This window comes from Fukomys damarensis, unplaced genomic scaffold (genome assembly GCF_012274545.1).
Source record: "Fukomys damarensis isolate Sample0158 unplaced genomic scaffold, DMR_v1.0_HiC HiC_scaffold_10, whole genome shotgun sequence".
Classification (NCBI taxonomy): domain Eukaryota; kingdom Metazoa; phylum Chordata; class Mammalia; order Rodentia; family Bathyergidae; genus Fukomys; species Fukomys damarensis.
Genome location: NW_022900922.1, coordinates 29,755,586 through 29,772,798, shown reverse-complemented (window position 1 = coordinate 29,772,798; position 17,213 = coordinate 29,755,586). Strand labels below are relative to the sequence as shown.

The window sequence follows — 17,213 nt, the reverse complement described above, 5'->3', positions numbered from 1 at the left end:
CCTGGTAGTATAGTATACGTTTTTGCATTGATCTGTTGCTTAAATCTTGTTTCCGTAATGGTCTCCTTAGACCATTAACATTTTAAAAATTTGATGTTCAATTTATCAATTTATGAATCATGTTTTATGCTCTCTTTATTGAACTTTATGATCATATTTTCTTTTAGTTTTAGTTTTGTTTTACATTTAGAGCTATTTGAATTAATTTATTTGTATTAGATGTAATGTACTCATTTTTTTTCCATAGAGATTAATTGCTCTAGCACCATTTTTTTCCCCACAGTCCATTTCCCCACTGAAGTGCACTGAGATTTTTGTCAAAAATCATTTAATGCTGGGCCAAGGATTTAGCTCAGTGGTGCCACTGCATGCATTCCAAGTGGCAAGGTCCTGAGTTTGATCCCTGGTACCCCCCCCAAATCATTTAATTCTTATATGTGCAGGAAAATCATACAAGGTATATTCAGATACTTTATCTGTAAATCTCAGTGGGATTCTTGAAATGGGCCAAATATTAAAAGCAATAATTTACATAATTATGAATTTTTTCTTCAAGAGTTTGCTTTCAATTACCTTTTTAATGTCTATTTCAGAATGAATAGAGCAGTTCCTTTTGATTGTATAATTACATGAATGGTAAAACCAATGTAACACAACCAGAAATCATCCTACCCATTACTAAATATATGGAATTTCTGACGAAGTGAAGTCTTGTTCCAGACACTTTAATTTGGTAATATCCACAAGTTATAGAATTTACTGAACTCTCTCTCTCTCACACACACACACACAAACACACCCAATGAAATATTCAGATCTATAGCACTGATAAAATTATCACAATTTAACTTTCTATATTGAGGCCAAAATATAATTATATGATCAAGACAGAAATATGGAAAAGAAGAGCCAGTGACTATAAAAAGAGATCTAAAAATTTAATGACTTAAAAATAGCCTCTACATACAAGATGGCAAATAACATAATAGAAATTGAACATTCTGCCTTTGAAGATGTGAAATATCACCACATAGCTTAGAATAAGTCTGTTATCTCCTAAGAAATATACATTATACAATGAAACCTACAAGGGCAGACTTTTAACATCTTCAAGTGTTATTGGTGTTCAGCAACTCCTTTCCTCCACACAGACATCTATTTGTCATATAACAATATACTTTTGAATCTTCTTGTAGTAGTGTAGAACCTTGAGAATGATAATAGCAGTTGATTTGAAAAGCACCTTCTATAATTGCCACCTATTTCTTAAAATCACCCAGAGGACATGCATTTTTCTTACATCCTTTCCTGGTCCAATGATTTGGTTGTTTAAAATCAGTAATTTGGCCAAGAAATATACTGCAAATAAAAACACGTTTCCAAAAAGCCTAGAATGCTGTGGTCTGAAAGGCTATAGAAAATGTGGCTTCTTGGAAATACCTGAACACATTTACCCACTAGGTGGGAAGGGATTTCATCTGCTCATGATGAATCTGATGGCTGTGCTGAGTGTCTACACCCAGCAGCTGAGACTGGACAAATGCTGGGACTAGCTGTGAGGTGGCGGCGGGTCTGAACCACAAGGACACTAGCCACATGGAGTTGTGAAGATCAGAAGGACCCTCCACAGCCGCCCTGAGAATCAAGTGTCCATATATGGGTTTTGAGGAGGGTGTAAGATGAAGCCAAGTGACCAGGATACAGCCAGGTGGCTCTGAAGGTCAGTGACCAAGGACCTGGCCAGCTTTCCTCAGGTAATGGGACAGAAGTACATTAAATGAAAGTGAAGAGTCAGAAAGGCCTCTACTTACCACTGGCAGACAGAACCATTCCTTGTTTTTTGTGGAAATCACACTCTGATGTGTCATTGTGAATTCCCACTCCAAATAGTTTTTATTTTCACAACTCTGAAAATATCTTTTGGAAAACGTGATGGCTGAACCACTCACAAATGCGTAAGATTACACAGCCCTAGGGAAACAATTATTACCCTTTACTGGGTCTACCTCTCTGTGTTGAAATAGCCAATCCCAACTGTAGACATGGTCTCTCGATACAGTACATATATATGTGTCTCCTGTTGGCTGCACCTCAACTATTTGGGCCTCAGTTAACGTATTCTCTGAAATTTGCCCTCCAAGAGAGCTTTTCAACCAGAAGTGGGAGGTTTGCCATGATGTGTTCTAGGCAGCAATTTTGAAAAAGGTTTAAAAAGAATAAGGTACAGTGCTGCACTGTGTGGGAGGTGAACACTTGTAAATATACTGTATTTCCCAGACTTGTGTGTGCTGTGCTCAGTATTCACTACTACAGCTAGAGCAATATTACAGCCAGTTGGAACATTTCCTAAACAGTAACAATTTTTTTAAAAACTCCAAAATGCAGCATTAGGGGGTGCTTAACTAAGGTGCTTCTTAATTCATGTTTCTTAAATGGAATGTATCAGACAAACATTTACAAAATCCCATGAATACACAGTCATTCACACACATGGAGAAGTTTCTGTACAGCTTATGTCTTAGATACTTATATGTATACTTAAGAACCACACAGGGAAAAAGAAAAAGATTCCCCTCTCTAGCTCCCTGAATTTCTGAAAGTTGTCTACCTCATAAAATGTTAAAATATTTCACTTTCATATAAAATATCTACAAAAATAGATAATATTTACAAAAACCAGATCGTTTTTCCAGTTTTCCTAAGAAACCATTCATGCTGTCCCCTTTTCCGCCTCGTCTATTCAGAACGTTGCCATCTCTAACAAAGAGCGCTTGAAGAGCTGAGCATGCCTGGACAGGTCTGTCACCTGGTGGACCATCTCCTGCAGGGCGGTGGTGCTGGGGTAATGCAGGGCGGCCATCTTGGTTGCCATAACTATAGTCTTGAGCTGTTCACAGAGCTGGTTGCTGGAGTTCATGACTTTGTTTCGAATGTCTTGTGCAGCCACCTGCCTTGTCAGTGTGTCTCCGATGAATACCAGTTTGTGTGCGCTGAGGATGACGAACTTGCTGTGGGCCACAAAGATCCGAGGAGGCTGGGCTGAGCTGACACAGCTGAAGAGTGCGTCGATGGCATTGAGGAGGGATATGAAATGGGTCTCACATTGGTCATAGTAGAAGCAGAGCAACTGCCTGTCCTGGGCACCCACGCTGCTGTTTGTGGCTGGGAGGTTCTGAGAGGGCTTCCACTTGGAGATATCATTCTCCACAGGCTTTGTAATTTCTTGTTCTAACAGCTGGAACTGACTCAGCTGAAAGGAAGACAAAAGTAGATTTAATGAAGGGTGAGACAGTGTGCTGTAATTCAAACGAACCTGGGCATGGAGTCAAAGACACTGGGTTTAATCCCTTATATGTGTCAGATGCTTACTGGCTACCGGGCCTTGGTCAAGCCACCTTGCTTCCTAAACTGTACAATGCAGATGTTGGGAAAGATGATTCCTCAGGAATCCCTGAATACAGACCTTCTGTAATTATACCTCTGGTCTCTTCTGCTTTCTGGCTGGAAGTATAGGGTTTATACTTCAGCCTTGTCATCTAGACCTTTCTGAAGGGTAAATGAGTTAATATTTACAAAGTTCTCAGAACAGTGTCTTGTATATGGTTGGCTCTGTGTAAATGTTTATTGTCAGGAGCCATTCTACATAATTTTTGGGAAAAATCATTTCACAATTAAATTATGATTAGGTCTAGTATTCTTGCCTATAGGCTGATTTTAACATGCTGAAACATAACTCCATTTTCGCTTCCAGCCACAGCTGAGACCTCAATGGTCCTGTAATGCTAGGACACTCAAAGGCACATCAGTTGAAGACATCCTGGTTCCTTGAGAACCTAGTAGTAAAAGGTTTCACCTGGGGAGGGACCAATTCCTTATCAGTTTAACTCATCCCATCTACTGTTGTAAGAATGTCTTTGCTCATTTTAGGGTTCTAATCAACATAAGCTTCTCAATGACCTAAAATCCTTATCAGCATAAGATCCTCATGGTCATTAGATTACCACCACCCTCTGAGACATCTGATACTTCCTCGATTATAAGATCCTTGTCAATTTAGGATTATTACTGCCCTCTGAGCCATCTGTTATTCCCTATGAATCTGAATAAAACAGTGGCAAGCTAGGGGTGCTTTGTCTTTGCTGCCCAGAGCAGTATGGATCAGGCCCAGAACCCAGCCTCCTAAGTCTTGTTTCCTGTCTTTAATTCACTTTGTGCTGTTGTGGCTCACAGGAGACCAGGACTCACTGGAGTGGTGTGCTGGTAACATCCCCTTTCCCAGTCCCTACAGTTTATTAAACGTTTAACAGTACCAAGGGAAGCCAAATGTAATCTTTTAGTGAAATAAATCAACAGTTTGCTTCATGTTAGAGAAAGCCATGACTCTCCAAAATGCTTCGATGAAATGACAATTCATGATATATTCCTGTTTCTCCTACTCTGCCAAGATGTGTAGATATGTTATTACCCAGCACTATAGGGAGGCTAATACATATAGATATATTTGTTCTTAGAAAAGATTGCAGCTAAAGAAATCTGAATGCAAATTGTACATCATAATGATTAACCTCTCTCCCTAGCTTTAAAAGAAAGGACCCATACAGAGTCGTGTGTGTTAGCTTTCTTGCCTCTCTCTTCACTGTTCCTAAGTGGAATATTATTTAAACTGCAATTATAATAATTTGTAGTTATTCCACCAAGACTCAGGAGAGACCTCTCTTTTGTAGGTCAGGATTATCTGTGATTTGCTCTTAGGACTCAGTTAATCTCTTAGCCTGATGCAGAGCTGAGTCTGAACAGGAAGAGCCTCACCTTGGCTTTTCCTGAGAGAAATGCATAGCCAGCCTGACTTTTCTATGAAATCTGCTTACTTCTTAGGAATAACTATGGTTTCAGCAAGTTCCCTAAAACCTTACTGTCCTACCTGACCAAATGCCCATGCAAACACAAACAGCTCCAGGGTGATGTTCTAAGGTATTTCATCATAATGAATTGTTTCATGTAGCTTATGCTTTTGTGAATATGTGCCTCAGTGTATTGTCATCAGATGGGAGACACTTTCCATTTTCTAGAGAAATAACTGAAGTTCAAAGAGGTTACATGACTTGCCTAAGGTGACATAATCAGTTAGTCAGAAGGCAAGGATTAAAGTTCAGGTTTCCAGAGACAGAAGACCATTTCATGTTGCACGCCATTCCATTTCATTTCATCTTAAAAGGCTTGTAAATCTTCAATCCTTTTTCCTGTATTTTTATGCCCCTATCCTAGCAATATTCCTCATTATCTGCCCTGCTTATACTCAACTTTTGAATGAACATGTCCTGCCCAAAGTCCCTGGTAAATGTTATATTTTAAAGACACAATTTCCTACCCTCCCTTCCCTTAAACTGAACCACACATGGCAAGACACAGGCTTGTGTTGCTGGCAAGGGACAAGAAGACGTGTGTGTGTGTGTGTGTGTGTGTGTGTGAGAGAGAGAGAGAGAGAGAGAGAGAGAGAGAGAGAGAGGGAGAGAGAGAGAGAGAGAGAGGCAGAGACAGAGAATCTAAGGAACCTCAGGGAGTGGTCTTCAGCTGAGGACTCTGAGGTAAAATGCCATCATAGGAAGGCCTTGAGTGGCCTTTCATGGATTCTGTAAAGTTAAAGGGGAGCCAGATAAGTGGGTTGGTGAGGAAATATAAAAAATATGGGGAATGAAGCAGATATAAATGGGGAACAAGAGTAAGAGATGAGGGTGGGGGAGAAGCAAAGGAAGCATAAGAAAAGGGAATACGAGTCCTATTTTTCCAAAGTAGGCTATAGTTTCATTTTTTGTTCTTGAATTCCTTTACTATGGCCTCAATATGAAACTCCTTTGCTTGGGTGAGCTTCAGTAGTTCTTGTGTCTTGAGATGAAAAGCTTTAACCCAAATAGTCCTAATATGTATTAACAGGCATAGCCTGAAGAAAAATGTCATTTGGATATAATCCAGGTACATCCAGCTGGATTAGCAAGGCCATAAACCTTCTCTTTGTTCTTACACCCTATTATATGCCTTGGAGCTTATTTATTCCAGTGTGTTGGCAGGATCCAAGTCATAGTCTTTTGAAGTTACACTTTCCCTACTAAGTTGGAAACCTTTGTACCACCAGAGTTTTTATTCTAATTGAGCTTACCTGGTGATGTTCCAGCTGCATCTTGCTCTGTTTGATGATATTCTCTTTTTCCAACAGCTCCTTCTGTTGCCTCTCAAACTCCTCTTTACCCTATTATTTTTCAACATAAAGAACACATTACATCATCCCCGTGAGACACCTGTGCCAACAATTTCATTGACAGATGCATACATACTCTTTCATTGTCCCCAGCCATGGTCACTTCCTGCATGCCCAATTAGACCCTGTGAATCCCACAAGGATGACAGGCTTCTCAGCCAGACGTCCAATGTCCCTGGAGAAGCCAAGGCTAAAAACCAAAGCTCTTTCCATGTGGGTTCTGTGTTCTCTGTTCCACCTTGCCATTTTCAGAGAGCGTCCTATGAGTCCTTAAGAAGTACTTTTCATGGTTCTTTGGTCCTAAAGTATTTGTTAACCCATAAACTTCCAAGTATTTGTCCAACTGTGGTCTGCATTTCTAGTTTCTCTGAATCACCTCTGTTTCTCTACTGCAAATGAGTACTTCCCAGTGTTAGGCTGGGCGAATTTGCCATGCCTCAGCACCAGGTGTGGCTGAGCTGACCCTGCTCTACTTTCTCACACTCAGGGGCATTAGTAGTTTAACAGTTTTCGATGTAATTAATGCATGGCTCTCAGCCAAATTAAAAAAAAAAACCAGTCCAAATTCTAAATAATGAATCTTGGTAGAGTGTTTTAAAACTTCAAAGTGGAAGGGCAAGCTGTCAAGAGTCCTAGGTCACTTGGAACTTGGTGGAAATTCCACATGTAGAAGGCAGATTGTGCTAACACAATTGCCTGGATGCAAGTTAAACTCTAAGCCAACTGGAAAAGTGAGCCTGAGATGGGACGAAGTTTCTCTGTAAGTAATTAGACACACACAATAGACCTTGAGGGGACCTTAGAAATTCTCCAGGTATAGTAGTTTTCAATTGTTTTTCATAACAATGAAAACTTTCAAATAAACTACCACACAGAACTGTATCATAAAAGGCAAATAGAAATGGAGTTGATATGGTCAGAGGACCTGCTATCCTACTTGGAGAGTCTCTTCCTTTCTTGGAGGCGTATCAGTGGAATCTAATCCAACCTAGTAGCTCATTCATTTTGTCAATGAAAATTAAGGCCTGGGGAAGTTAATACACTGGCCACACAATTACTGTGCGAGCATGGCCTTAAGCCAAGGTCACAAGACTCTCAGTTCAGTGTTCAGTATCATCTCCAACTTCCAAATTCTTGGATTTGGATTGACACTAGTCATGCTTCGCCAGCCTAACAGCCCTCCGGGCTCCTTGCGTGTGAGTGTAGAAGTGTATGAGTCTGGTTTCTTTACCTGGAGATGGACATAATCATAGTCATCCATCCAGCTCCTCTCAGAGCCATCGCTGCTGCTACAGTCAGGTGGCTGCTCCTTGACCAGGGTGGGGGGCATTGGCTTACTGTGGGCCTGAGCCTTGCAGTCACCAGGATGCAGCAGCTGCGTCTGGGAGCCAGCATGTGGGTACTCGGTGGAGTTCATGATGCTCTCGGGCCCGTTCTTCAGATGCAGACTGCCGGGGCCCAGTGTGAAGAGGGTCTCTGCATTGGTGTTGATGGTGGTGGTCAGCTGCTTGGCGTCGTCAGGTACCGTCTTGGCCACCATCACAAACCGGTCCAGATCGTCACATTTGTTCTGGGGTTTGTTGATGGCCAGGATATTCAGAGACCAGCTGCATTCATTTAAGTCATGGCTGGTTTGGCTCAGGATCTGGTGGGAGTCTTCCACTCTTTGGAGCTCCCTCTTCATTTTGTTGTGCAGCACAAGTTCTGGGAGGCAGGAGGCATTGGCTACAGCTCCCTTGGCGAAGTGGAGGTACTCCCGCAGTAGCAGCTCTACCCTGTCCACGGCCGCGCGGATCTCGTTGATGTGCCTTTCCATGTAGCCGTAGGACCGCCAGTCCGTGGTCACCAGTGCCATCAGGCTGCACACGCCCATCTCCAGGGCCTGCTGGAGCCTCTGGAGTCTCTCGATGGCAGAATCTGGATCCAGGAAGAGCCTTTTGTCCTGGGCTGGGGAGGCTGACAATGAGGACTCCTTGGAGGAGGTGGATGACGTGGACATGTTACTCCTGGTGCTCCCTGTACTGGAGAAAGACAGCCGGTTGATGCCATCAACCACGTCCCGAGGGCCTTTTGTGTCTGGGGCGTTGTGCAGAGGGACATCGTAAATGCCATCCCTCTCTTCAGGGTTTGCTTTCTCACTGGCTTCTGCTGCTGGCTCCAGAAACTGAACTCCTCGGGGAACATCGTAGGCATCGTTCTGCGGGCCCCCTGGTTGTGCCGGTGGTGGGTAAGGGTGGTGCAGGGAAAGGCTCTGGTGCCTTCGTGCCACTGGTTCAGCCGCACCCAGCCCATCACAGCTGTACTTCGTGTGCAGGTCCTTGCCCCCCAGCTTGGCACTGCTGGGGGGGATGTCATAAACCCCCTCCGGTCTGATGTCGGCCCTTCCGACTTGTTTCATGGGAGGAGGGAAATCATATTCCTTTTCCCTAAGCCCTGCTTCATCTCGGCAAGCAGAAGGTGGGATGGCATAGACCTGAAAAATAAAAAGCAAAAGACTTATTTGTGGAGTTGGCTCTCGGGAACCCACCGAATGTAGCCCGGGATCCTCGCCCATTTTCGGCTTCTCTTCTTGTTCCTCCCTCCAACAGGAGGTAGTTCCCAGGGTGCTGCAGGGCGTCCCTCCCTATCCAGGACAGGGCAGTCAGTGTGGTTTCAGGCTGATGCGGGTGGGGAGCCCTCCTGGCTGAGCTGCTTGTCCTTGGGTCCCAGTTCTAGGTCCCTAACCACCTCCTCCTGGGTGTCCTTCCCAAGAGGGAGATGATGCATTAACACACTCGGGCAAGGGTCAGGACGCCTGAGGTCTCTCCCGGACTCCCTGGTCATCACGCCAACCATGTGAAACCAAATGAGTCCCGTAAGTGTTGAGACACGGTCCCCTTATCTGTGAAAGGTGATTCCTTTACTTTTGGTGGTTACTCCAAAAGGAAATGGAGTGAATCAAATGAGCTAACTCTTAACATGTGGACCGAGTAAGTCTAAAACCCTACATAAAGATAAGCAGTAGAACGTGCCAGACTGAGCCAATTATCTTCTCTTCCAATTGGCTCTCCTTCTTGACTTCCCTACTTTTATAAGAGGAGCCTCTAAAATTGGACTCCCTAAAATTTTTCCTTTCCCCTCCTCCCTTCCTTCCTTCACTAAGACTAGTTTTCCCCCTTTGGGTTTGCTCTTCGTTTTATTCCAAATGAACGCCCTACACACACACACACACACACACACACACACACACACACACACACACACACTTCCTTTGTGGCTGCTCTCAGTAGCGTACTTACCCCTTTAGTAGGAGGGATATCGTACACTCCTTGAGGTTTTACCTCTCTCACTGGAGCTGAAAACACAGGGCCTTTCACAGATGAGGGAGGGATGTCGTATACCTGAAAAGAAACACTTCTGTTACCCGCCTTGGAAATGTCTGCATTTATTTACCAGGTTATGTACAGGCTTGATCTCTGGCAGCAAAATTCCATGCCATAAGGGATTGATGGAATTTGTTAAAAAATAAGCTTTGTGTTCTTTGACTTAGATTGAATACCTACCCTGTCTCCTCTTTACATTGTAACTTAAATTTTATGCTTTCTGAAATAAAAATGATAAACTGATAAAGCAACAAGAGCTCTCTCAGATAAAACACTAGGGCTTTCTGATAAGGCAAATCCAGGAAATATAATTTTAAAAAGTGGCTAAAGTGGCCCCTGGATTGATGACCTAAACAAAGCCTCCCATGAAATATTTATAATTTGTGAACGCCCTTTCCTCTAGAATTCAAGGCAGGCTGCACCAAGAGCTCCCTCCCCTGAGGACCCTGGCCCTGTACCTACCCCTTGAGTGGTGTGGGAAGGAGGGATATCGTAGACATCCTTTTGGTATCTGGATGGGTACTCGTACACATAGCCATGGCCTGTCCTCACAGGGGTGACCACCTGTGGGTGAAAACAGAGGTATAAAATAGCAAGCCTGAATCCTCTTGACTCTCCTGGCCTCCAAACTGGACATCTGTCTCTTATCTCTCTCCCTTAAGGAGGGGAGGAAGAAAGTGAAGGGAAGAAAAACAGAAAATAGAGAAAAGGAAGATGACAAGAAAACACTAATTCCTTTTGGATCCCAGTATGAAGCCAGTCCTTGAAATATCTGTTCTTCCTCATGGCCACAGAATCATCTCACAGTTCATCAGCTGCAGTGTCAGTTCCCAAACTACACTTGGTGTTTAAATTATCAAAGTCCCAGATGATCCTTTCTGGAGAGGCCAAAGGCATACTGAATTAAAAAAAAAAAAAAAAAAGGCTCTGCAACTCTGTAAAGTAAAAAAAGCCAACAGTTTGGCCACTTAAAATTCTTCTCATACCTTCTCTAGCAGGCCTCTTCATCTGACATCATTATGATGATTATAATTAAAATTCCACAGGTCACTAGAGTACTCCTACAAAGCTGGTACTCAACAGCGCTGACCTCAGAAGCTTCAGGGAGCTTTCAATTCAAGAAACAAATGAAATACAGCTGTCCCTCAATGTCTATGCAAGATGGGCTCCAGGTCCCTCTTCAGATACCAAAATCTTTGTGGACGACTGTTGCAGAGAACCAACATGCATCTCCTTACATGTGTCACTACTCACACTAATCCAATGGAACTGCTGTCATAGTTGTTATAGCCTATAGTTGTTTAGGGGACGATGACAGAAAAAAGCCCATCTATGGTCAGTACGTGGCAAGTGTTTTCCCACACATTTTGACGGGTGGTAGGTTGAATCCTGAGCTGCGAACCTGAGACACAGAGCTGACTGCATTGATTCAGGAAGCCACAGGAACACAGCTCCCGTCTCCTGACCTCTGCTGCCCATCATTTTTCCATTTGTACTGGGGAAGCAAACATCCCCTACAGTTCCTGCACCGGGGGATGTCAGAAGTCAAATGCACTCACTGCGGCTCTGGCATCTAAACTGATGCCAAAAAAAAATCAATCTCACCCTCTGGGCTCCTATTTTCCTGTCTACATACAGCACTGGTACCCTAAGCATGGGCAGAGTCATTATTTGAACTTAATTTATTTTGAAATGTATTTAATCTTCTCCTAGGGCATTTGAATTGCTAGGGTCTTGTTTTCACTTTCCTCCCACCCCCAGAGTCACCAACAGTGTCTACTTCATGAACTGCCCACAACGTCTTTGAGAACAGACATTGCAAATTAAGAAGAGTCAGTTGTTCCCTAAGAAACCCTCATCTTTTATCCTTTCTCTAATGTGAACACTCTGGCGTCAAGCTGCCTACAAAACTATGTGAGAAATGCACCGCTTCCATCCTGTGCCGAAATGGGTGGAACACAGCCAAATGCACCAATGCCCTTCTCCCGGGGCTCCAAGAGGCCTATTTAAGATCCCTGGTGTTCACAGCTGGTTATTTCTTGCAGTGAAGGTAAGAGAGATTAGTATGCACTCAGCATTTCCATCAAGTCTCTCCACAGCCTACTGCTTGAAGGTTTATTAGGTAGAGCAGTGCGCCTGATGCCCTCGTATAAGCTTTTCTTTTTCCTTTTGTTTTTCTTGCACTCACTATTGTCTAGAAGAGAAGTGAAGAAGGTCTCCTCGTCTATCTCATCAGCTCCTCTATTTAGAAATCTGTTTCAGCCTCATAATAGAACCTGCTCACAACGCAGCTTTTGTTCAGCCTAAACGTTTCTAAGAATGGATTCCTTCCAAGGTTGCCAACTTTGGAATGATGCTAATTGAGAGCCAGGCTGGCTGTGGTGAAGGCCAGCCTAACTATACACCCTTCATTTAAAAAGGGGAGGGAGCAGGAGATCGGGGTGCCGCGGGTGTCTGAAAGCTGCATCAGGTGAGGTGGAAACGTCAGATTTGAGCCTGCGGCCTGGACCTGACCCAGAGCTGCGCCTTGCCTCGTGGATGCTCAGTTTTTGTCCATGCGTTCGTGCTTCTCGGTACTTAACGTTTCACTTCCTGACAAATGTCACAGAACCCCAACTTGCTCTCTTTCTCATTTAGAGGCTGCCTGTGGTCATCTGGTTTTTAAAAACTTCACATTCCTAACCAGTCATTTTCCTTGTTTATACATTCAAAGAAACAGATGGCGAAAACCGCAGGGGGAAAAAGCCAGCAAAATACAACCTACCCTGACTCCAGCATTCCTGACCGACGGCACACTCTAACTCACACTGGTCCGCGAGTGGCATTCCAGCGCGACCAGTGTTTTCCATCTGGTTGGACTCGTCCGGGGCATTTAGTGATCTGCGCGGTGACATCCGCGAGACTGGGAAGCCAGACCACTTGGACACATTCAGCCGTGACCTCTTGGGTGATGGCCTTTGTGCCAACTGCGTGTTCTCTCCACAGAGCAAAGTGCTGACCGAGCTGTACCTTAGCCTCCAGTTCTGCGGTTCATTAGAGCCTCGTGTTCCTGATCCACAGAGCACACAGAAACTCTGCAGTCTCCTCACTCGGCCCCGAGAGCCACAGGGCCTCCCAGACGTTTGTACAGAGAGGCAGGGAAGGAATCGCCTCGAAAAGGGCATTTGTGAACCAATTTTCTGAATGAAATCAAGCCAGGATTTCCATTTCCTTTTCTTCCTCCATTTGTTTTTCTTTTCTGCATTCCTTTCATTCTCGTTTTGTATTTAGTTACCAGAGTTTAGCCTTAGGAATTACCAAATGGACCTCTTAATTCATTACTGTGGCCTGAAGAGGCTAAATGGTGAGGACCTGGGGGGGGGCCCTGTGACCCCCCCAACTGCTACTGGGACTTTGCACTTTCAGATGTGGCTTTTTGGACCCTGCCCCATGAGGAATCCTGCCTTACTCAGATGTTAGTAAAGCAGTCTTGTCAAGTAAGGAGAGAGTCCCAAGACACAGCAGAGAAAGGGGCAGACTGTTGCCAGGTGATGGCTCGAATCTATAATCCCAGCAGTCAGGGCTGAGGCAGGAGGATCCCTGGGAGGTAGAGGCCAGCCTGGTCTACATAGTGAGTTCAAGGCCAGCCTGAACTGTGTGAGAACTTGTTTAAAAAAAAAAAAAAATCCAATGAAAAAGGGTAGATTGTAAGCACCTGTGTTTGTTTTTGCTCTCGTGTTTTTAAAATTAATCCATATTAATTAATTAGTAAATTAATGGTGTTCTGTGTGATATTTCCATACATGCACAGAGCATATACTGAGCACTGAAGAAAGAACAGTTCACCGAACAAATCTCCAAGGCTGGGTGTGGCAGGATAGGATCAAGAAGACCAAAGGTTGAGGTTTCCTTAGTTCTCCGATGTGTTTACATAAAAACAAGAAAACAGCCTCAGTTTAACCCCAACCCAGCATGTAATCATGTTTGATTCAGCGCATTTGCAGCCTCAGATCTCGGCTCAGGAGCTGTCCACAAAGATGTCTAACACAGCCAGCCCTCTGTGCCTGCAGGTCCCGTGCCTGCCTATACCCAACCTCAGATGGAAAATACAAGGGGAAAGTGGTATCTGTACTGAACACAGATAGCTTTTCCTTGTCATTTCATTATTCCTCAGACAAGACAACATAGCAACTGTTTACATTGCAAGAGGTGTTAAGTCATCTACACATGATTTAAAGTTCAGGAAGACGTGTAGGTTCTATGTAAATACTGCACAATCTTATATAAGGGACTTGAGCATCCATGGGAGGGGCGCAACCTTGGGACGGTTCCTCTCACCATCGGGTGTGCAAGTGTAATGCACACCTGGCTTCTTCTCAGCCACATGCCAGAAACATATGGGAGAGTGTTCTGGACAAAAGCAGCGAAACAAACCCTGCTTTCTACCTTGTCTCCAGAAGGAAAATGCAATTTAAAGGAGCAGGGATCACACCTGCTTTAGTTCTGAGGACGTGTGACAACCTCCTATCATAAGAAGCTGCATATCAGAGGCCACAGGACCACTGGTCTTTGGCATCCTGGAAGAACTAGGTCTGGAGATGGGAGTGGTTGACAACACAACAAAAGCTGGCTTCAAGCAGGGCTGGATCCAATCCTGACTCTACCCCTTCACACCTGTGAGAACAAGATTGAGTACTTATTCATTCTAAGCCTCTTTTCTCATTAGTAAAACTGAAATGATAATACTTCCTCAGCTATTTGAGTGTAAAAGGAGGTCAGGTACATAAAATTCCTGGTATAGAGTCAACCTTTCAATCTCAGCTACAGTTACTGCAGTTGTCACCTGGGTCTTACAGAATTTACCCTTGAATTTTTTCTTCCAGAAACGATGGGCTGGGTAACTCACCCTGCTGAAGGTAGCTTAACAAATGAAGAGAAGAAATAGAAGTTTTTTTTTGGGGGGGGTAGATACTAAGGATTGAACCCAGGACCTTTCAATTGAGCTACATGCTCCAACCCTTATTTTGAGACAGGGACTTGGTATTTCACTAAGTTGATCAAGCTGAGCTCAAACATGCAATGCTTCTCCCTCAGGGTTCCTGTGTGCTGAGATTACAGCACCCTGCTTCAATGATCTTTTAAACAGCATCAGAGTTAAAGGATAGTAAAGAAGTACTAGGTCAACATTTGGAAGAGAAGTATTTCCTATAGGAATGTCAGCTGATCTGAAACAGGTGCCTGAAACATTATGTTGTGGGTTTCTTTTAATAGCTTCTTTGAGGGTAGTGGCGCCCTGGACTGTGCGAATCACCAAGGGAACAGCTGCATCCTAAGGTAAAGAGTCCACAGAAGTAAACCCATGCTTGCATAGGCTGTGGCCAGGCTTTAAGTTGTCAGGGTTGTGCACAGAATCTACAAGCATGAAATCAGATGTGTGTGCCTGTGACGCTGACGGGAGGAAACAAACTCCTCTCTGAAGACAAAGAATTATTATTTCTCTTATTATTTCTACACAATTGTAAAGGTAACAATGTCCAACATGTAATCAAAGATAATGAGGAATATAGGGGACAAGTCAAACAACAGTCAATTCTTGCTTGCTTTCTGGTAGGATAAGAAAGTTGTCTGGGTCTTAATACTCACAGATCTCCAGGCTGCTTTCTTTCACAGTGTTTCATGATGAAACCATGGTAAAAAAACAAAAATTTAATCATTGTCGATTTAAATTAGATAGGAACGGACCTCCACAAATCCACAAAGTGCTAAAGTGAGGCCTACGAGACACTGGGAATTTTTGAATCAAAGCAACAAATGACAAGAAACTTTGGTCCTTGACAACCATCATTAGATTTACTTGGATTGTTATTTTATGCTGATCACACTAGCACTGCCACTGTTATCACTGCAGTGCAAGACACTCCACTGGGAAACCTCAGGGAAAATGTGCTTTGATTTGACTAACAGATGAGGACAATTAGCTAAGGAGAAAGATGGCAAGATCCCAAGCTCAGGACCCCAGAGTGAAATTCTCAGCACATGAAGCCTTTTCAGTGGAAGGCCACAAGCTGCCACATGCAAGAGGATCTCTCCAAGAAGCAGGTCACGCACCCATCGCATTGGAACGTGTGGAAGCAAAGCACTTTCTCTCACAGCAATTTCTGCTCACATGGTGTCATTTATGCTAAGGTCTCAGCGAGAGCCCTTAGGGGTGCATCTTTCCTGGGGCAGCCACTTTACTTCATCAGCACAGAGCTGAGATAGGAGATCAAGACATGGCTAGCTTGGGGGGCAGGTGGACATGGACTGTCAACGACAGAGATCCAGGACATGAGCTCTAGTCCTGCACCTGGGACCAATCAGAGAATGCTACCTTCAATAATTCTTCTGGCATAAAACCAAGGAGGTTTTTGATCGGACAGCCTAGACCTGACCTAAAAATGGGGGAGACAAAGGACAGCTGTCATTAACCTCGTGGCCACTAAGCTCTTTCAGTGTGTCGCTCTGCACTCTGCTGAGTGAACTTCTTTTTCTGCATGGGTCCACACTCACTCGGCAGAACTTCTTTCTCTACCTTTAATAAATGTAAAGCCTCATTACCCTTTTATAGGTTTCTTGCCAAATTCTTGGTTCAGGAATACAAGAGTTGGAAAAGACCCCTGGGAAAAGCATAGCTCCCTAGACCCTGGTAGCAGGCCTGGCTGGGTGCTGGGACTGTGGTAGGGCAACAGCCACACAGGCCATGAGTTTAGGAGACTTCAGATTCTCAGGCGCTCGCTGCCGGCTCAATGGGGCACTGAGGGAAACAGGAGGGGGAGCAGCCTTCTACCAGCCATGCAGATAAATGCTCAGGGGAATCCCCAAGTCTGCCATGTTTCCCTGCTTCCTTCTGATGCAAGGGTGCATCTACTTATCATGTCCTCTCATCTCCTCCATTCTTGTTTTGCCTCTTTCCCCTCTTTGCACATGCTGCCGGCAGCCCTAAGAAAGGAAGATAAAGCAATGGAAAATGATGGTCTCATACACAGAGCTGAATACCAGAGGTTACCTGAGGCTGGGAAGCAGGAGTGGGAGAGGTACAGAGAAGATGGTTAATGGGACCTGGGGTGCAGTTGGATGGAAATAATAATTTCTAATGTTCTATACAGTTCAGTAGGAGAGGGCTGGGGATTTAGCTCAGCGGTTCCACTGCCTGCCTCACAAGTGCAAGGTCCTGAGTTCTATTCCCAGTACCAACAAAAAAACAAAACAAAACAAAGCAAAAACACAGTAGGAGAACTATGGCTGATAAGCAACTGTATATATCAAAATGGCTAATAGAGAGGATTTCAAATGTTCATAATATGAAGAAATGATAAGTTGATGGATGGATGTGTCAATTACCTTGATATGATAAATACATTTATACAAGGAATGAAATACCACACCATACCCATAAATATGTGCAACTATTATATGTTACTTTAAAAAAAATTTTTTTTGGTACTGGGGATCAAACTCGGGTCCTTACACCAAGCGGCGGAACCACTGAGCTAAATCCCCGGCCCATATGTTACTTAAAATTTATATGCTTTAAAAAAAAAAAAAAAAAAAAAGGGAAAAAAAAAAAACCAAAAAAAAAA

At 43.8% G+C, this 17,213-nt stretch overlaps 1 protein-coding gene across 2 annotated transcripts in view; it reads right to left on the bottom strand.

The window, feature by feature from the left end:
• Positions 1–942: 942 nt before the first annotated feature.
• Nedd9 (neural precursor cell expressed, developmentally down-regulated 9) overlaps positions 943–17,213 on the bottom strand; it is a 107,444-nt gene continuing 91,173 nt past the window's right edge. For both annotated transcript variants that reach the window (XM_019207324.2, XM_010622859.3), the window contains exons 3-7: positions 10,078–10,179; positions 9,532–9,633; positions 7,485–8,726; positions 6,155–6,244; positions 943–3,250 (exon numbers count right to left, since the gene is read on the bottom strand). In XM_019207324.2, coding sequence (XP_019062869.1) covers positions 2,741–3,250; positions 6,155–6,244; positions 7,485–8,726; positions 9,532–9,633; positions 10,078–10,179 — 2,046 coding nt within the window. In that variant the 3' untranslated portion in view covers positions 943–2,740. The remainder of the gene's footprint in view (positions 3,251–6,154; positions 6,245–7,484; positions 8,727–9,531; positions 9,634–10,077; positions 10,180–17,213) is intronic.